Source organism: Bos taurus, chromosome 4 (genome assembly GCF_002263795.3).
Source record: "Bos taurus isolate L1 Dominette 01449 registration number 42190680 breed Hereford chromosome 4, ARS-UCD2.0, whole genome shotgun sequence".
In the NCBI taxonomy this organism is placed as follows: Eukaryota; Metazoa; Chordata; class Mammalia; order Artiodactyla; family Bovidae; genus Bos; species Bos taurus.
Genome location: NC_037331.1, coordinates 66,219,142 through 66,240,460, shown reverse-complemented (window position 1 = coordinate 66,240,460; position 21,319 = coordinate 66,219,142). Strand labels below are relative to the sequence as shown.

General features: G+C 40.0%; 1 protein-coding gene across 1 annotated transcript in view; it reads left to right on the top strand.

The window, feature by feature from the left end:
* Positions 1-20,993, top strand: part of PLEKHA8 (pleckstrin homology domain containing A8) — a 109,083-nt gene extending 88,090 nt beyond the window's left edge. The window contains exon 13 of the mRNA XM_005205500.5: positions 20,790-20,993. Coding sequence (XP_005205557.1) covers positions 20,790-20,812 — 23 coding nt within the window. The 3' untranslated portion in view covers positions 20,813-20,993. The remainder of the gene's footprint in view (positions 1-20,789) is intronic.
* The last annotated feature ends 326 nt before the right edge of the window (positions 20,994-21,319 follow it).

Here is a 21,319-nt window from a genome sequence, read left to right as displayed (position 1 = left end):
GATCTCTGATCCATTTTGAGTTATTCTTTATATATAATGTAAGACAGGGGTCCACTTTCATCATTTTTCATGTGGATTTCTAGTTGCCCCAGCACTATCTGTGGAAAAAACTATTCTTTACCCATTGATTTTCTCGGCATGTTTGTTAAAGGTTCATTAACCATTAATATAACAGGTTATTAATGCCACACTATCTTGATTTGCATAGCTTTGTAGTAAATTTTGAAACTGGAAAGAGTAAGTCCTCCACCTTCACTATTTTTCAAGATTGCTTTGGTTATTCAGTGTCATCTTACTTTAACTTTTTTAAAACAACTTTTGGTTTTGTGGTTTTTCCTATTGTTTCTTAGTTTTCTATTTCATTCAGTTCTGTTTTGACTTTTACTTCTTCCCAGCTTTTACTTTTGGGAGTTTGTCATATTTTATAACTGGAAAATGGGCATTTGTCTTATTCCTTTTTGGGCTTTCTTTCTTTCTAATTTATACAGTTAAGACATAAGTGACTCAAGTTGTTCTTTGGCTGCATCCCACATTTTTATTATGTGTTGTTGTCATTGTTTTTTAGTGATAAATATATACTTATTTCCCTTAAAGTTTCTTTTTTTTAAATGTTTTCTGAGGGATTATCTTGTTATTAATAACTAATTTCAAATTGTAGTACATTGTAGTAAGAAAAACTTGATTTTTTCTGGTGTATACTGAGCCATGTAAATTGTATTATTCAAATCTTCCATATTCTATTTTTGTCTGCCACAGTCTGCATGTGATTTTTACCTTTTTACCCTGTCATTCTGTTAATTACACTACATTATTTGGTGCATAGAACATCAGAGCTGTTGAATATTCCTGGTGAATGGTTCATGTTTCCATTTTGCAGTGACCTGTTCATCTCAAAAAAAATTTTTTTTTAATTTCAAAGTCTTTTGTGTCTAATATTAACATTATTACTTTCTTCTGGCCTCTGTTGTTGCTACTGAGTAATGTGCTATCAATTTTTTTAATGTATATTTGCCTGGGTTTTTTTTTTTGGCTATTTCATTATTTTTAGTCTTTCAGAATTATTAGATTTTAAGTATGCCTGTTATGAACAGTATATGGCTGAGCTTTTCTGACTGATATATGAGTCTATTTTTAAATTCATGGATTTAGTATATATGCATTTAGAATATATATTATATATACTGATGCCATATATGACTGTATATCTACTTTCATCTCTATTATATATGTAGATAGTGATATAGTTTGATAGGCAGTCTTTTAAGCAGTTTACATATATTAACACATTTAATCCTCACAATACCCCATTGATATAAGTACCATTAATATTCCCACTTTACAAATGAGGGAACTGAGGCACAGAAATATTGTGACTTACCCCAGTTGACATAAGGATTGTGGAAAGCAAATTGAACATTACAGAGGAGATAATCCTGGAAATTCTAAGAGGCAGGCAGGGTCAAAAGATGGAAAGCATTCTTGTGAGACCAGGGTTTTTAGCTCCTAGTAATCAAGAAATCAAGCGAATAGGTGGTACCATCCAGCTGATGAAAGATAGAGCTGAGATTTCAACCAGCAATTTAGCTCCAGAGTCTGTGCTCATAGCTATCATGCAAAGTGCCTTTCATAGGACCTAGTTTTCTTTTCTTTTTTTCCTTTTGGTTATGTTTAAGCCTTTAAGACTTCCCAGAGTGATCACGTTACATTCTCTTTCAAATTGCCTCTTTTATGTACAGTTTCAGGGAACCTCTTGGTGCTGTTGACTCTTCAGTCTGTTAGCTCTCTTGGAGGACTTTGTCCTTCTGCATTTCATCATTTTTGTTCCCCAGCTCATCTTTAGAGATACCAGTTTTTCTGTGAGAATCCCCTGGGTATAGGGTGTATCCTTCAAGAGCTATTTTGCTTTTGCTACACCGGAGACATCACCATACCTGGACCAACTTTTCAGTCATTTAATCACTTTGGAGGTCATTTACCATCACAGTTCCTGGATTGTCTGCAAATTTTGGTGGTGGTGGTGGTGGTGGTGGTTTAGTCAATACATGTCCGATTCTTTGCAACCCATGAACTGTAGCCCACCAGGTTCCTGTGTCCATGGCATTTCGCGGGCAAGAATATTGGAGTAGGTTGCCATTTCCTTGTCCAGGGAACCTTCCCAATCCAAGGATCGAACCCGCGTTTCCTGAATTGCAAGCGGATTCTTTACTAAGTCACCGGGGAAGCCCCTCTGCAAATTTACACCTCTGAATTTGAGGTAAAAACAAACCTGGAGATTTTGTTTCTCAAATGGACATTTTTCCCACCCAGGCAGAGACATACAAATAAGTTTTTATGTCTGTGCCAGTGGACTGATATTTTTCCTAAATGCTCTTACAGTGAGAGTACAACCCTTTAAAAACTGCTTTACTCAGATTCTGGGACCTAATCCCAGTTTGCAGCAGCCTCTCACATCCTTGCCACACTATCCTATTTCTTACTGACATGCTTGGCCCTTCCCTTCTTTCTTACCAGTTCACTCACATATTTAAAATATTTTTGCTATATTTCATCAAGCATTTCTATGTGGCAGGAGAACTTTCAGATTATCTTTTCCTCTCATGAGAATTGGAAGTCCCATTTCACCTTTTTAAAAATATGATATTAATTATTTTCTCTTGATAAGAATAATGAAAAATTTGAGACATGTTAAAGAGTTAGGAGGAAAATGTAAACTACTCATGATACCACTACCTGGAAGTGATCACTGTTTATTGCTTCCATTTTTTATTCTTATATGTGTCCAGATGCATGTAGTTATATGTATGTTTACATCTGTTCATGTATGTTCGTCTGTTTACTACTTTTTCCACCTGTATTATATTTTTATTGTATCATTAAAATTCATTAAATTAAAAAAAAATAAAAATAAAATTCATTAAATTTACTTTTCTGTACCCCATGACCTAGAAATAACAAAGGGAGTACTTACTCTAAGAGCCCTACAATCCTAACTGATAGATGCCTTACATTTAAAGCAAGACAGAGTTGTGTCTCTCCCGTAGAGCTGATTTTCACTGACTATTCTAAATAAGCTGATTATATTGTCTGGTCTCCAATTTGCTGCACCTAAATCTTAGATGCCCCCTCCCTCCATTGTAGTTTTCTTGTTAGAAAATTGCTCTCTTAGTGAAGCTTGGAATTCTGAAGTGGTCCCCCAACACAGTTGCTATCTAAGGGCTAGGAGAGAACAGAATTTAACTGCAGGTTTCTCCAGAGGCCAGGGTATAAAGATGGTTAGAAACCAAGGTTGGGGAATCACAAGCATGCGTGGTGGAATGGCATTCCTCTTCTCTCTTTCTAAAAGCAGTCTGGCTTCAGGAGAATGGGCGTTGTGTTTCCAGTAGTCTTGCAAATGCAGGTCTAACTTTGGCACAGCCTTTCCATCTGCCCACCAGTATCCATGCCCCAGTTGACACAAGGATTGTGGAAAGCAGATGGAACATTGCAAAGGAGATAATCCTGGAAATTCAAACAGGCAGACAGGGTCAAAGAATGGAAAGCATTCTTGGGAGGCCAGCATTTCCAGCTCACAGTAATCAAGAAATCAACTCAAATCCTTGAAGCCTGACAAACCCTTGAAGGCTGACAAAATGTGCATTTCCTGTAAGTTACTCCTTGGCCCTCCCCAGTTAAGTCACCACTATATATATATATACTGTCTCAGCCAAATGGATTTGAGTTCCAAATTATGTTCTTGAAACTCAGATTAGTTCCAAGTTCAGATCAGTCGCTCAGTCGTGTTCGACTCTTTGCGACTTCATGGATTGCAACATGCCAGGCCTCCCTGTCCATCACCAACTCCCAGAGTTTACCCAAACTCATGCCCATTGAGTCGATGATGCCATCTAACCATCTCATCCTCTGTAATCCCCTTCTCCTCCTGCCTTCAATCTTTTCCAGCATCAGGGTATTTTCCAATGAATCAGCTCTTCACATCAGGTGGCCAAAGTATTGGAGTTTCAGCTTCAACATTAGTCCTTCCAATGAACCCTCAGGACTGATCTCCTTTAGGATGGACTGGTTGGATCTCCTTGCAGTCCAAGGGACTCTCAAAAGTCTTCTCCAACACCACAGTTCAAAAGCATCAATTCTTCTGTGCTCAGCTTTCTTTATGGTCCAACTCTCACATCCTTACATGACTACTGGAAAAACTATAGCCTTGACTAGACAGACCTTTGTTGGCAAAGTAACATCTCTGCTTTTTAATATGCCGTCTGGATTGGTCATAACTTTGCTTCCAAGAAGAAAGCGTCTCTTAATTTCATGGCTGCAGTCACCATCTGCAGTGATTTTGGAGCCCAAAACCATAAAGTCAGCCACTGTTTCCACTGTTTCCCCATCTATTTGCCATGAAGTGATGGGACCGGATGCCATGATCTTCGTTTTCTGAATGTGGAGCTTTAAGCCAAATTTTTCACTCTCCTCTTTCACTCTCATCAAGAGGCTCTTTAGTTCTGCTTTACTTTCTGCCATAAGGGTGATGTCATCTGCATATCTGAGGGTATTGATATTTCTCCTGGTAATGTTGATTCCAGCTTGTGCTTCATCAAGCCCAGCGTTTCTCATGATGTACTCTGCATATAAGTTAAATAAGCAGGGTGACAATATACAGCCTTGACCTACTCCTTTTCCTATTTGGAACCAGTCTGTTGTTCCATGTCCAGTTCTAACTGTTGCTTCCTGACCTGCATACAGATTTCTCAAGAGGCAGGTCACATGGTCTGGTATTCCCATCTCTTTCAGAATTGTCCACAGTTTATTGTAATCCACACAGTCAAAGGCATTGGCATAGTCAATAAAGCAGAAATAGATGTTTTTCTGGAACTCTCTTGCTTTTTCAATGATCCGGCGGATGTTGGCAATTTGATCTCTGGTTCCTCTCCCTTTTCTAAAACCAGATTGAATATCTGGAAGTTCACAGTTCACGTATTGCTGAAGCCTGGCTTGAAGAATTTTGAGCATTACTTAACTAGCATGTGAGATGAGTGCAATTGTGTGGTAGTTTGACCATTCCTTGGCATTGGTTTTCTTTGGGATTGGAATGAAAACTGACCTTTTCCAGTCCTGTGGCCACTGCTGAGTTTTCCAAATTTGCTGGCATATTGAGTGCAGCACTTTAACAGCATCATCTTTTAGGATTTGAAATAGCTCAACTGGAATTCCATCACCTCCACTAGCTTTGTTAATAGTGATGCTTCCTAAGGCCTGCTTGACTTCACATTCCAGGATGTCTGGCTCTGGGTGAATGATCACACCATCGTGATTATCTGGGTTTTGAAGATCTTTTTTGTACAGTTCTTCTGTATATTCTTGCCACCTCTTCTTAATATCTTCTGCTTCTGTTAGGTCCATACCATTTCTGTCCTTTATTGAGCCCATCTTTGCATGAATTGTTCCCTTGGTATCTCTAATTTTCTTGAAGAGATCTCTAGTCTTTCCCATTCTATTGTTTTCCTCTATTTCTTTGCATTGATCAATGAGGAAGGCTTTCTTATCTCTCCTTGCTATTCTTTGGAACTCTGCATTCAAATGGATACATCTTTCCTTTTCTCCTTTGCTTTTCGCTTCTCTTCTTTTCACAGCTATTTGTAAGGCCTCCTCAGACAGCCATTTTGCTTTTTTGTGTTTCTTTTTCTTGGGGATGGTGTTGATCCCTGTCTCCTGTACAATGTCATGAACCTCCATCCATAGTTCATCAGGCACTCTGTCTAACAGATATAGTCCCTTAAATCTATTTTTCACTTCCACTATATAATTGTAAGGGATTTGATTTAGGTCATACCTGAATGGTTTAGTGGTTTTCCTACTTTCTTCAATTTAAGCCTGAATTTGGCAATAAGGAGCTCATGATCTGAGCCACAGTCAGCTCCTGGTCTTGTTTTTGCTGACTGTATAGAGCTTCTCCATTTTTGGCTGCAAAGAATATAATCAGTTTGATTTCAGTGTTGACCATCTGGTGGTGTCCATGTGTAGAGTCTTCTCTTGTGTTGTTGGAAGATGGTGTTTGCTATGACCACTGCGTTCTCTTGGCAAAACTATGTTAGCCTTGGCCCACTTCATTCTGTATTCCAAGGCCAGATTTGCCTGTTAATCCTGGTGTTTCTTGAGTTCCTACTTTTGCATTCTAGTCCCCTATAATGAAAAGGACATCTTTTCTGGGTATTAGTTCTAAAAGATCTTCTAGGTCTTCATAGAACCATTCAACTTCAGTTTCTTCAGTGTTACTGGTTGGGGCATAGACTTGGATTACCGTGATATTGAATGGTTTGCCTTGGAAATAAACAGAGATCATTCTGTTGTTTTTGAGATTGCATCCAAGTACTACATTTCAGACTCTTTTGTTGACCATGATGGTTACTCCATTTCTTCTAAGGGATTCTTGCTCACAGTAGTAGATATAATGGCCATCTGAGTTAAATTCACCCATTCTGGTTCATTTTAATTCGCTGATTCCTAAAATGTTGACATGCACTCTTGCCATCGCGTTTGACCACTTCCAATTAGCCTTGATTCATGGACCTAACATTCCAAGTTCCTATGCGATATTGCTCTTTACAGCATTCATGATGGACCTTGCTTCCATCACCAGTCACGTCCACGACTGGTGTTGTTTTTGCTTTGGCTCCGTCTCTTCATTCTTTCTGGAGTTATTTCTCCACTGATCTCCAGTAGCATATTGGGCACCTACTGACCCGGGAAGTTCATCTTTCAGTGTACTATCTTTTTGCCTTTTCATACTGTTCATGGGGTTCTCAAGGCAAGAATACTGAAGAGGTTTGCCATTCCCTTCTCCAGTGGACCACATTTTGTTAGAACTCTCCACCATGACTTGTCCATATTGGGTGGTCCTACACGGCGTGGCTTAGTTTCATTGAGTTAGACAAGGCTGTGGTCCGTGTGATTAGATTGGTTAGTTTTCTGTGATTGTGGTTTCAATCTGTCTGCCCTCTCTCAGTGCCTACCATCTTACTGGGGTTTCTCTGACTTTGTACATGGGGTATCTCCTCTCAGCTGCTCACCACTCCAGTGCCGCTCATTTATAATAGAAACAATGGTCTTAAAATCCAGCACTTTTGATTTACAGCAGCCAGAATTTTTTAGAGGAAAAGGAATTTGAAGTTTCAAAAGACTCTTTCCCCTCAAAAGATCAATGCACAAAGTTTATGTTTTAAACAAGGTATTAGAAAGAAATGAGAAGAGTAACAAAAAGGCTCTACTTCCTGCAGATTAAAGATTGCTGAGATTTTGTCAAATATATCTTTTTTTATTTAAAAAAAGATATAAAAAGATTTAGATGCTAGTGAGTTCTTAAAAGGCGCACAAAAATCTCTGGTAGTGAGCAAAGAGCTGTCAGAGGGCTTTCGTGCAAAATCAGGTAGTTGGAGAGTGGTTGCAAGGACATGATGACCCTGGAGCAGATGGAATGCCTCTCTCCAGGGGTGTCAGCATGGGCTAAATGCCTCCTCTGAGGGCAAGAAGGATGCTGAAGAAGTCTGGAGATGACATGATGGTGAGAGGAACTGCCCCCCTGCCAAAAAAAAAAAAAAACACGCTGAAATGACTGAGTTTACCTGGAGCTGAACTTGATTGCTTTTCTGCTGTTGGGTGGAATTGAAAACTGAAATGTAATTTTATCACAGAAAAATAAGGTTCAGTCACTTACGTGTTAAGAGTTTTGTGGCCTATGAAAATCTTGCCCACCAAACTCTGAGAAGCAACATGAGAAAATTTGTTATAAGTCTATAGGTAAGTGTCTCATGGAATCCAAGAGAAAAACGTGTGAGCTAGGTTCATAAAAGACTATAACCAAGTATTGGAAACTCTCTTCTCGGCTCTCATTGCTGCTTCTTTATGCACACCCGTTTCTGTCTTCTCTGAGGATCAACTGTCTATACTCCCCCATCCATATGCCAGAATATAGTGGCGTCGAGATCCTAAATTATGTGACACAGTTCTAGCCACATACAGATTCTAACTTTGTCTCTTAGTCTCAATTCCAAATTCTTACACAAGAATCTGATTGGCCCACTTTAATCCCATGTCTGTCTCCCTCAGTTGAATTGGCAGTGACCTGAAAAGCCATGGCCTACGGCACAAACATGACTGCTGTGGTCCTCATCCTGTTCCAGGGCATGGTCCTCAGGGAGTTGGAAATGGCCATGAGCTGGGAAGACAAGATGATGATTCATTCACTGTGAGGCTTATGCCTTGCTTCTGCTATTTAAAATGTAGGAGGAATAATATCTATAAATCCCTACTTCTAAATGAAGACAAAGAGAACTAGCATTATTAAACTTCTGTCCCAGATACTAGACACTGTAGTAAAGTTAACCAGGTTATCCTAACTCGTCCGATAAACAACCTAAGATATGGGCATTTTAATTTCTGTCTTTACAAATAAGGAGATTGGTGTTTACAGAGGTTAAATCTTGGCGCTTGTAAGGGGCAGAGCTCAGATCTGAACCCAGACAGAAGCAGCGCTGCAGCAGAGGAGAGAGCTATTAAGATTGAGATAATGTCTGAAAGCAGCACACTACATTCTCAGCCATGAGTAAATTGCCTGGGACAGGATCTTGCATAGAGCAAGTGCTCAGAATTAAAAGTCTCATTAATAAGAGCACCTGACTCTTCAATTACAGTGGCAGTCTTACCATCATGAAGTGTTTGGCTCACATTAATCCACCAAACACCTCTACGAAGTGGGCACCCATCTGCTTTAAGGGGTTTCTGCCAAGACACGTTATATGAAAAATGAAAAAGGAGATTAAAACAGCTGCCTATACCAATTTTAACTGTGATTGACCTTCAGCCACCGTTTGGTGCGATGGATCAGAGAGCTTTTAAAGCTTCCTGTGCTGCTTCATGTTGAGGTGTGAATTTGTCAGCTTAGGGGCCTGTTGTCATAGTGTCTTTAGAATCTTCCATGTGCTCTGATCTTCTGACCTCCCAAAGCTAAATATAACTCTTTATGATTGGTGCTGAGCTCACACAAAGTCCAGACTGTAAATGTTTGCCAAATGAAATATTTGTCAACAGGTAATGATTAATCACCTACTGTATTCTCAGCCCTGAGAATATTAAATCTCTAAGACACAATCTATGCCTCTGAGAGGCACAATTTTTTCTGTGCAGTCAAAAACCCAAGAGCTTAGTAATTAGGGAAATGCAACTCTAAACCACCTTGAGATCTGTCTTCATACTCACCAGGTTAGCTATAGTCAAAAGACAGAGGGGCAAGATGTGGAGAAATCATAATCCTCGCACACTGCTGGGGGGAACGTGAAATGGTGCAGCCGCTATGGAAACAGTGTGGCAGTCCTTTAATAAGTTAAACATAGAATTATCATATGACCCAGCAATTCCATTCCTGGGTGTATACCCAAAAGAATTGAAAACAGGTGTTCAAACAAGAGCTCATACGCAAGTATTCACAGCAGCGCTATTCACAATAGCCAAAATGTAGAGACAACCCAAATGTCCATCAGCTGATGAGTGGATGAACAAAATGGGGTATATCTGTATGTGTGTGTGTGTGTTCAGTCTTGTCCAACTCTTTGTGACCCCATGGACTGTAGCCCGCCAGGCTTCTCTGTCTATGGAATTTTTCACGCAAGAATACTGGAGTGGGTTGCCATTTCCTCCTCCAGGGAATCTTCCCAAATAAAGGACAGAACCCGTGTCTCTTGAGTCTCCTGCACTGGCAGGCAGATTCTTTTCCACTGCACCACCTGGGGAGCCTAGCATATCTGTACAATGGAATACTATTTAGTAATAAGTGATTAAGTGCTGATGAAACATTGGATCAAAACTAAATGGAAGAAGCCAGACCTGAAAGACCACACATATCATATGATTCCACATTTATGAAAAGTCTAGGTTTCTCTATGTATGTAATATATGCGTGCATGCTAAGTCACTTCAGTCATGTCCAGCTCTTTGCAATCCTATGGACTGTAGCCCTCCAGGCTTCTCTGTCCATGGGATTTTCCAGGCAAGAATACTGGAGTTGATTGCCATTTCCTTATCTAATATGTAATATATATTTACATATAAACAACTGTAAGAGCTATGACCAGAGATGAGCATATCAATATGAAATGCCTTGTGATTCCAACTGGCATTCTGTCAGATGGCCTTTCTTCTAAGAGGTGGAGTGAAAATGTACTAGCCTGGGAGCAGCTATTGGAAATTGGTCCATCTGGTTTCCTAACTGAGTTCAGAAAGCAAATACCACTGGATTCATATACTGATCTATCAGTATCCTCATTGCTGAGTATATATAAATCATATAAGACCCTAAAACTATATATTTATGTATTAAACTTTTGGTTACACTTCCCACTGTTTTTCCCCCCTATTGTGGTTTTTAAATGGTGTTACTGTGGCTCATGTTCAGGGTATTATACTCTGAATCCATCCCCTTCCAAGAAGTTTTGTAAAATCATGTTCATCTATCTAAAAGTCGTACAGTTGTAAAGTTCTTTTTACCTGTTTAAAAATTATTGAGATAGAGTTGACTTGTAACATTGTATTAGTTTTCAGCATACAACATGATTATTTGGGCTTTCCCAGTGGCTCAGCAGTAAAGAATCTGTCTGCAATGCAGGAGACATGGGTTCCATCCCTGGGTCAAAAGATCCCCTGGAGGAAGGCATGGCAACCCTTCTCCAGTATTCTTGCCTGGAGAATCCCATAGACAGAGGAGCCTGGCGGGCTACAGTCCATAGGGTTGCAAAGAGTCAGACACGACTGAAGCAACTGAGCATAATGGCACAGCACATAATTATTTGATTTCTATATATGTAAGTATTAGGAAATGATCACCTCAATAAGTCTAGTTAATATCCTTCACCACACATAGCTACAATTTTTTTGTGTGTAACAAGTACTTTTAGGATCTTCTCTCTTGACAACTTTTAAATATACAGTATTGTTAACTGTAGCCCCTGTGCTGTACATCCCCAGGACTTATTTTATAACCAGAAGTTTGTACTTTTGACCACTTTTACCCACCACACTCACTCCCTGCCCCCCATCCACCTCTGGCAACCACCAATCTGCTCTCAGTATCTATGAGCCATTTTATTTATTTATTTATTTTATTCTTCATATTAGTGAAGTTCTTTTTACCCCTTTAAAAATTATTGAAACATAATTGACGTAACATTATATTAGTGTTCAGTGTACAACTTAATTATTTGGGCATCCCCAGTGGCTCCATGTGGAGAAGGCAATGGCACCCCACTCCAGTACTCTTGCCTGGAAAATCCCATGGATGGAGGAGCCTGGTAGGCTGCAGTCTATGGGGTCGCTGAGTCAGACATGACAGTGACTTCACTTTCACTTTTCACTTTCATGCATTGGAGAAGGAAATGGCAACCCACTCCAACTTTCTTGCCTGGAGAATCCCAGGGACGGCGGAGCCTTGTAGGCTGCTGTCTATGGGGTCGCACAGAGTCAGACACGACTGATGCAACTTAGCAGCAGTAGCAGCAGTGGCTCCATGGGCTTTCCTTATAGCTCAGTTGGTAAATAATCTGCCCACAGTGCAGGAGACTTGAGTTCAATTCCTGGGTTGGGAAGATCCCCTGGAAAAAGAAATGGCAACCCACTCTAGTATACTTGCCTGGAGAATCCCATGGATAGAGGAGCATGGCAGGCTACAGTCCATGGGGTCGCAAGAGTTGGACACGACTTAGTGACCAAATCACCACCACCAGTGGCTCCATAGTGAGATACTATGAAATTTGTCTTTCTCTATCTGACTTATTTCGAGTAGCATAATGCCCTCGGGGTCTATCCATGTTGTCACAGATGGCAAAGTTTCCCTTTTCATGGTTGAATAATATTCCATTGTGTGTATATGTGTATGGCCTTTTCTTTTCCCATTCATCTCTTGGTGAATACCTCGATTGCCTCCACGTCTTATCTACTACAAATAATGTTACAGTGAACATGAGGGTTCATATATCTTTTCACATTAGTGTTTTTATTTCCTTCACATAAATAGCCCCAAATGGAGTTGCAGGGTCATATGATAGTTCTATTTTTAATTTTTAAAGGAACTTGCATGCTGTTTTCCTCAGTGGCTGCACCATTTTACATTTCCACCCACACAGCACAAAAGTTCCTTTTTCTCCACATCTTCTCCAACATTTGCTTTTTCTTCTTTTTCTTAACAATAGTACCTTGCACTGATCTGTATTTAAAAATTACCCTAAATGTTGAAATATGTACATTTTGGGGTGTCTTCCCAGTTTAATGGGCTTCTGTGGTAGCTCAGCTGATAAAGAATCCACCTGCAGTGCAGGAGACCCTGGTTCAATTCCTGGGTTGTTAAGATCCCCTGGAGAAGGGATAAGCCACCCACTCCAGTATTCTTGCCTGGAGAATACCCATGGACAAAGGAGCCTGCGGGCTACAGTCCATGGAGTCCCAAAGAGTCAGACATGACTCAGTGACTCTAAATGTTGAAATAGGTACATTTTGGGGTGTCTTCCCAGTTTAATACTCCCATTTCATTGAGAGCATCTCTATCTCCATGAGACAGCCATGTTCAGGATTGATGACCCTGCTTTGCTGGTGCCATGAATAGATACCTAACCTGAGGTGAGGCAATCAGACCAGAGTGGGACTTGGGGATGACTGACTATGCCTTTTAGCTGGAAAGAGGGTTATGGAAAATGAAGAGCAGAAACTGCTATCATGGAAAACCATTCTCATCCACATACCAGGAAAAACAAAGAAAGTAGATATTTATAGAGAAGAACTGATTTTTGAATTGATGTGAATAACTAAGGAAAAAGGGGGGAAAACAGTCTGGCTAGAGAGAGAAAGAGCTCCCTTTCTAGGCAGGGAATGTGAAAGACACAGAGAAAGAAAAAATGATAGTTCTTGTTAGTATTCTAGTTCCTTGTTCTTGGTTTTCATGATGTCCATTCCTGTCCTTGGGTTCTGTGAGACACCCTGACTTTTTGTATAAAGTTCTCCTGATTTTTTTTTCTTTTTTGCCTAAGATAGCTTGAATGAGTGTATTGACTAAGACTACTAGAACTACTTCTCCATCTTGTTTTGAGCCCGTGAACAAACAAATAAACTTTGACTCTTTCTGAATTAAACACATTTAAAGGCATTTATATCTGTAATCATCTAATCCAAACCATTCATTTTATACAACAAAACATTGGTGTCCAAGAAAGTGAAATCCCCTGCTCAAGGTCTCACAGTTAGGAGATGGCAGAGCCAGAAACAAAACCAAGGTCTTTGAATATCAGCCTAGTGTTCTTTCTGCTAAACAAGGCTACCTTTTCATGAAAACATTTAGCACCATGCTTGGGGCAAAGAACGCCTGCTCCCTATTCTGAATGATCACTGGCGTAGTCAGTTGGTCCAGGCTGAACATTTGAAGTATCCCAGACCTCTGGAGTGAGCTATGAGCTCCAGCTACTGGCGCAGAGATGAGCTCCTGCCCGAAGGAGAGATACCTAGGGACTTTTCAGGGAGAATAATCAGATACTTAGATAAAAAGGGATGATCTGAATCTCCATTTTCTGAGCTCCAATACACTAGGGATCATGTGAGCTTAGTGCTTCTAGGGATTTTCTTTTTAGCACGAGAAGACATACAGCTCTGAAAAACAAAGCCAGCTCAGAGGAAAACAGAACCAAGAGATGAAAAGAGACAGCTGCCCAATGACTTTATTTGAGTAGCTAGAGTCAACCCTGCCAAAGTTTTCAACTCCTAAATTCTCAGTTACCTTACCCAGTGTGTTTCCTCTCTGCTGAAGCTGGTTTGGCTTTGCTGGTGCCTACAGCCAAGTAAGTTAGAATACCAAACTGTTGACTGCTAACCACAGTTTAATTTTATATACTTTGCTTCTTATTGTCATATACTACAGAGAGGATACATCTTCGGGTCATTATGAAGGGAAGTTAACCTTTGTGATTTAAAATTTAATTCATATGAGTTATTGAGACATCCCTGGTAGTCCAGTGCTCCCTAGTCAGGGAACTAAGAGCCTGCATGCCACACAACATGCCAAAATCAATCAACAAATGAGTTATTGAGGCTACACTAAGAACAAGAGTGACAAGTGAACACAACTGTATATGTGCGTTTTAAAAATTGAGGTATCGTTGCTTTTTAATAGTACACGTCACAGATGCATAACATAGTGATTCACCATTTTTAAAGGTTATACTCCATTTAGAGTTCTTATACAATGTTGACTATATTCCCTGTGCTGTACAATGCATACTTATAGCTTACTTATTTTATACATGGTAAGCTGTACCTCTTAGCCCCCTATCTCTATCTTGCCCCTCCACTCTTTCCTCTGCCCACTGATGGTAGCCACTAATTTGTTCTCTTATCTGTGAGTCTGTTTCTTTTGTGTTATGTTGACTAGCTTGTTTATTTTTTAGCTTCCACATATAAATAATATCATTACAGTATTTGTCTTTGTCTGACTTATCTCACTAAGAATAATACCCACGAGGCCCATCCGTGTTGCTACAAATGGCAAAATTTCATTCTTTTTTCTGGTTGAGTAGTAGTCCATCATCTTTATCCATTCATGTGTTGAGGGACACTTAGGTTGCTTTCATATCTTGGCAATTGTAAATAATGCTGCTATGAACATTGGGGTGCTTGTGGTTTTTTCTTGAATTAGTGTTTTTGTTTCCTTCAGATATATATGCAGGCGTGGAGTGCTAGGTCATATGGTAGTTCTGGTTTTAGTGTTTTTGAAGAACTTCCATAATGTCGGTGACTGCACCAATTTACTTTCCTGCCAGCAGTATTCTAGGGTTCCCTTTTCTCCACATCCTCACCAACATTTGTTATTTGTAGACTTTTTAATGGTAACCATTCTGATGGATGTGAGGTGATATCTCATTGTGGTTTTGATTGGCATTCCTCTGATGATATATGATATTGAGCAGTTTTTCATGTGCCTGTTGGCCATCTGTATGTCTTTTTTAAAATTTTATTTATCCAGCTGTGTTGAGTCTTGTGGTACACGGGCTCGTTGTTGCAGCACATGGGCTCAGTTGCCCCATGGCATGTGGGATCTTAGTTCCCTGCAGGCATGTGCATGCTCAACCATATCTGACTCTGCACTCCAAGGACTGTAGCCCACCAGGCTCCTCTGTCTATGGGGATTCTCCAGGCAAGAATACTGGAGAATGGGTTACCATTTCCTCCTCCAGGGGATCTTCCTGACCCAGGGATTGAATCTGAATCTCCTATGTCTCCTGCATTACAAGTGGATTCTTTACTGCTGAGCCACCAGGGAAACCCTTATTTCCCTGACCAGAGATCAAACCCTTCCCCCTTGCACTGCGAGGTGGATTCTTAACCACTGGACCACCAGGGAAGTCCCTATCTGTATGTCTTATTTGCAAAAATATCTATTCAGGTCTTCTGTCCATTTTTAGATCAGGTTGTTTTTCAATGTTAGGTTGTATGAGTTGTTTATATATTTGGGTTATATGTATTGGTCATATCATTTGCAAATACTATCTCCTACTCAGTAGATTGTCTTTTCATTTTGTCAATGGATTCCTTTGCTGTGCAAGTGGTTTTATGTTTAATTAGGTCCCATTTTTTAAATTTTGATTTTATTTCCTTTGCCTTACGTGACAAGTTGAAAAACACTGCTACAAATTATGTCAAAGAGTGTTATACCTATGTTTCCTTCTAAGCATTTCATGGTTTCTGATCTCACATTTAGATCTGTAACCCATTTTTAGTTTATTTTTGTATATGTTGTTAGAAACTATTCTAACTTTGTTCTTTTATGTGTACAAGTCCAGTTTTTCCAGTACCACTTATTGAAGAGACTGTCTTTTCTCCATTGTATGTTCTTGCCTCCTTTCTTATAACTTAATTGACCAAAAGTATGTGGGTTGAACACAGTATATCTTTCCATCCGCTTGTGTCATCTTCAGTTTCTTTCATTAGTGTCTTACAGTTTTCCAAGTACAGATCTTTTACCTCCTTAGGCAGGTTTATTCTTAGATATTTTATTCTTTTTGATGCAGTTGTAAATGAGATTGTTTCCCTAACTTCTCTTTTTGATAATTCTCTGTTAGTGTATAAAAATGCAAAAGATTTCTGTATATTGATTTTGTATCCTAAAACTCTACTCAATTCATTGGTGAGCTCTAGTAGTTCTTTTGGTGGAGTATTTAGGATTTTCCATGTATAGTATCATGTCATCTGCTTTTTGCAATTTGTATTCCTTTTATTTCTTTCTTGTCTCATTACTGTAACTAGGACTTCTAATACTACGTTAAATAAAAATGGTAGGGGTGGATATCCTTGTCTTGTTCCTGATCTTAGAAGAAATGCTTTCAGCTTTTCACCATTGAGTATGATGTTAGCTGTGGGCTTGGCATACATGACCTTTATTGTGTTGAGGTATGTTCCCTCTGGGGCTCCCAAGTGGCTCAGTAGTAAAGAACACGCCTGCCAATGCAGGAGACGTGGGTTCAGTCGCTGGGTCAGGAAGATCCCCTGGAGAAGGAAATGGCAACCTACTCCAGTATTCTTGCCTGGGAAATCCCGTGGACAGAGAAGCCTGGAGGGCTACAGTCCATGGGGTTGCAAAAGAGTCAGACACGACTTAGTGACTAAAACAACAATGATTTTCCCTCTATGCCCACTTTCTAGAGAGTTTCTATCATAAATTGATGTACAACTATCAGTTCAGTTCAGTCGCTCAGTGTTGTCCGGCTCTTTGTGACCCCATGAACTGTAGCACACCAGGCCTACCTGTCCATCACCAACTCCTGGAGTCCACCCAAACCCATGTCCATTGAGTCGGTGATGCTGTCCAACCATCTCATCCTCTGTCGTCCCCTTCTCCTCCTGTACAATATAAGTGTGCTTTTGTTTTCCAAGGAAAATGAATAAATTTAAATTTATCCTAAGGTAATACTCCAGTGGTCAGGTATGGATGTGAGAGTTGGACTGTGAAGAAAGCTGAGCACCGAAGAATTGATGCTTTTGAACTGTGGTGTTGGAGAAGACTCTTGAGAGTCCCTTGGACTGCAAGGAGATCCAACCAGTCCATTCTGAAAGACATCAGCCCTGGGATTTCTTTGGAAGGACTGATGCTAAAGCTGAAACTCCAGTACTTTGGCCACCTCATGCGAAGAGTTGACTCATTGGAAAAGACTATGATGCTGGGAGGGATTGGGGGCAGGAGGAAGAGGGGACGACAGAGGATGAGATGGCTGATGGTATCACTGACTTGATGGACATGAGTTTGAGTGAACTCTGGGAGTTGGTGATGGACAGGGAAGCCTGGCGTGCTGCGATTCATGGGGTCGCAAAGAGTCAGACATGACTGAGTGACTGAACTGAACTGAACTGAACTGAAGGTAATACTTCTTGGAGTTTTTTTGTTAGGTTCTGGACCCCTTTACACTCACAATTTATTGAGGACTCCAAAGACATTCTGTTTATGTGGGGTATAATTATCAACATTTACTGTATTAAAAGTGGAAGTGAAAATCACCCAGTCATGTCCAACTCTTTATGACCCCATGGACTGTAGCCCACCAGGCTCCTCTGTCCATGGTTTTATTCAAGCAAGAATACTGGAGTGGATTTCCATTTCCTTCTCCAGGGGACCTTCCAGACCCAGGGATTAAACCTGGGTCTCCTGCATTGCAGGCAGATTCTTTACTGTCTGAGCTCCCAGGGAAACCCATTAAAAGTGGAAACTAAGAAGTTTGTTTTTTTTTTTAATTAAAAGTGGAAACTGAGAACTTTCAAAAATATATACTGATTCATTTGCCAATAGCCATGATTAGTGCATTGTACGTTAATATAGATAACATCTTAGTGTTATAATAAAATTAGTTTTGACCCTGCAACCCTTGAAGATGTATTCTAAAGTAAAATGTTAGATTGTTTCAGAATAGGAAAAAGGATAGTGAAGGACAAAACTTGGCAAGTACATTTTATTCGCCTTAGTTTATAATACTTGAGTCTGAAAAGTAGCTCTGTAATGTGTTAAAATCTTAGCAAAGTTTCCCCAATTTTGGTAAGCTTGTTGCCTTGATTTACTGAGTAGTGCCTCAGCCTACAGCCTAAAAGGTTATCATTATCTGCTATGTAACCTACCTGGGTAGCAAAGATTCTGGGTTTTACTAGAATAATTTCCTGTGCTTTATGTTGACTTTTCTATATCCTTGATTATTTAAGGAAGAAAAAGAATCAAGGTTCTTCACTTGTGAAAGAGCATAGACTTTTTTAAAAATCCTGTTACCATCTATGTTTATTTTTCAGTGCTTTATCTTGACTCTAATTAAATAGGTAATCAATTATTGTTTCCTAGGCATCCATGATCCCATCTTAAGTATCCAAATATCTTCTGAAAAGTTTTTTTTATTTTCACTTTCCCAAAAATATTACCTGTAGATGGCAGAGACTTTAAATAGTTATGTTTAATTTATAGCTGCTGCTGCTAAGTAGCTTCAGTCGTGTCCAACTCTGTGTGACCCCATAGACGGCAGCCCACCAGGCTCCCCCGTCCCTGGGATTCTCCAGGCAAGAACACTGGAGTGGGTTACCATTTCCTTCTCCAATGCATGAAAGTGAAAAGTGAAAGTGAAGTCGCTCAGTCGTGTCTGACTCTTCACAACCCCACGGACTGCAGCCCACCAGGCTCCTCCGTCCATGGGATTTTCCAGGCAAAGGTACTGGAGTGGGATGCCATTGCCTTCTCTGAATTTATAGCTAGTAATCTTCAAATGCTAAAGTTCTGAGGAAGGGGTGCCTACTACTAATACAACCCACAAGGAAATTTGGTTGTTCATTTACCTCAATTATGATTACACATACTCTGGAATCATTTACTCCACCTGATTTTATGTATATCATTCTTTAGAATGATTTTTCTTGGCTTCTGTTTTTTCCATTCCTGCTGTCTGTTGAATTGGTGGGCTTTCTTTGGTCCCCATTTTCCAGTCTATCTGTTTGGAAGTTTCTCTTTATGGCAGAACCTGCTAGATGTCTCTGCCATAGCCATTTTCCCTTTTTTCCTTAGCAATAAAACTGGAAAATAAACCTTGCTGAGAAACTGCATTTCTGAGTTTCTCTCATAGATAGAAGGGACACAGTATGTGAGAAGTTGGTTGCTTGGAACATCTGGGAAGGCTCATTGAAAGGGTAATGACAGGGGCTTCCCTGGTGGTCCACTGGTTGGGAATCTGCCTGCCAATGCAGCAGACATGGGTTTGATCCCTGGTCCGGGAAGATCCCACATGCCACAGGGCAACTGAGCCCATGCACCACAACTACTGAAGTCCCCATGCCGTAGAGCCCACGTTCTGCAACAAGAGAAGTCTCTGCAATGAGAAGCCCACACAGCACAACTAGAGAAAGCCAGAACAGCAATGAAGACCCAGCACAGCCGAACGTGAACTAACTAATAAATTTAAAAAGGAAAAGAGGAGTGACAGTTGGCCTATGTCCCTTTATTCTTTCTTCCTTTATCCTGCTTGGAATGTGGGTATGACAACTGGAACTCCAGAAACCATCATGCACCCTGAGGCAACTTTAAGGATGGAAGCTACACCCCCAGGAGAGTAGGGCAGAAAGAGCCTGAGCCCCATTGACAAGGAGTGGCCAAATCTGCCCTTACCTGCCCACCTCCAGGTTTTATTCATATGAAATAAAGACCAATTCTGATCTTATTCTAGTCACTTTAGTCAAGATTTTTATTATTAGCTGAATGCAATTTCTAACTGATTCACCTGAAATTTTTAAACATGTATACTTAATGTAACAAGATCTAAACTTAATCAGTACCTCTATATACATTATAGACCAAGGACCACTACTATCAGAACTTTGGATATGTTGTCATTTCTCACTTTTTAGAAAGCTTCTTGCTGATCTTTGCAGCATCTTCCCCTACCACACACACACTCACATATTTATTTTCTGATTCTTACAAGTTCAACAAGGTATGTACCCTTACCCCATTTTCACAGAAGAAGAAATTGCGGTTCACAGGCATTAGGTAACCTTTTCAAGGTCACATAATTAAAAAGTGGCAAAGTCTTTCTAACACCCAAACTTTTCGATTGTGTCAGAAATCTTGAAAAGTAAAAGTGTTAGTAGCTCAGTTGTGTCCGACTTTGTGATCCCACACACTGTAGCCTGTGAGGCTCCTCTGTCCATGGGATTCTCCAGGCAAGAACCCTGGAGTGGGTAGCCATTCCCTTCTCCAGGGTATCTTCCCAACCCAGGGATCAAACCTGGGTCTCCTGCATTGCAGGCAAATTATTTGCCATCTGAGCCTTCAGGGAAGTCACAAATCTTAGCTGTATTCTTTCATTAACTACTTTGCTGGCATCATAGCTGAGGACAAGCACACCCTCTGACTGGGGGAAGGCTGGAGTAAAGCAAGCTATGCTATTACCCAGATCATCATATCTTACTAAATGGCCATATATAAGAGATCAGTCTGCTAATTTAAGGACAGCAGCTTCTGGTTTAGCCAATTTCCAGGATACAGGACTTTTCCCAGAGGGAAATCTACAGCCTTGTAGGAGTTCTCCAGTAATGCTCTTGGGACACCTTGCTAGAGAATGAGCTAATACAACTAGGTCCTAATAAGCCTCAGCAGACAAACAAAATAAAGGCAGGACTATAATCATGATCAGAAAGGGAAAAGAAAATAATATTAAGACAACCATTTTGCCACCATAAAATCTGTGTTTCTCTTTCAGAGCCACCAAAGAGATATCACTGAAAAGGACGTTTTGTGTGCTGTAAGGAAAGAAGGCAATGAAAACGTTTAGAAGCAAGGAACTTGAGAAACTATTTTAGTTGAGAGTAAGGGCAAGGACGGGGAGTGGCTGAACAAAACAGAATATTGAGGTGTCTTAAATGAATTTAAAAAAATAAAATAAAAATAATTTCTTTTCCTTTGACATATGTAGAGGGAAAATGCTTATCAGATGAATCTGATCAGATAGACATGCTTTGAAGGCAAATGTAGCCAAATTATGTAACCCAGAGCTTCCTCAAGTTCTAGGTGCAAAGCTTTTAGAGGAATAACAAAAAAGAAAAGATTTTGTAGAAATTCAGATGGGCAGATTCAGAAACACAATTTGGAATGAATTTTTCTGGCCAGAGGGCAAGAATGCAGAAGAAAATCCTCCTCAGGTTTATGGAGTATTTGGGTCACAATGACCCATTTATGTAGATTTTTAATTTTTGCTGATTTTTCAATGTAATTTTTTTCCAAACTCCAGTT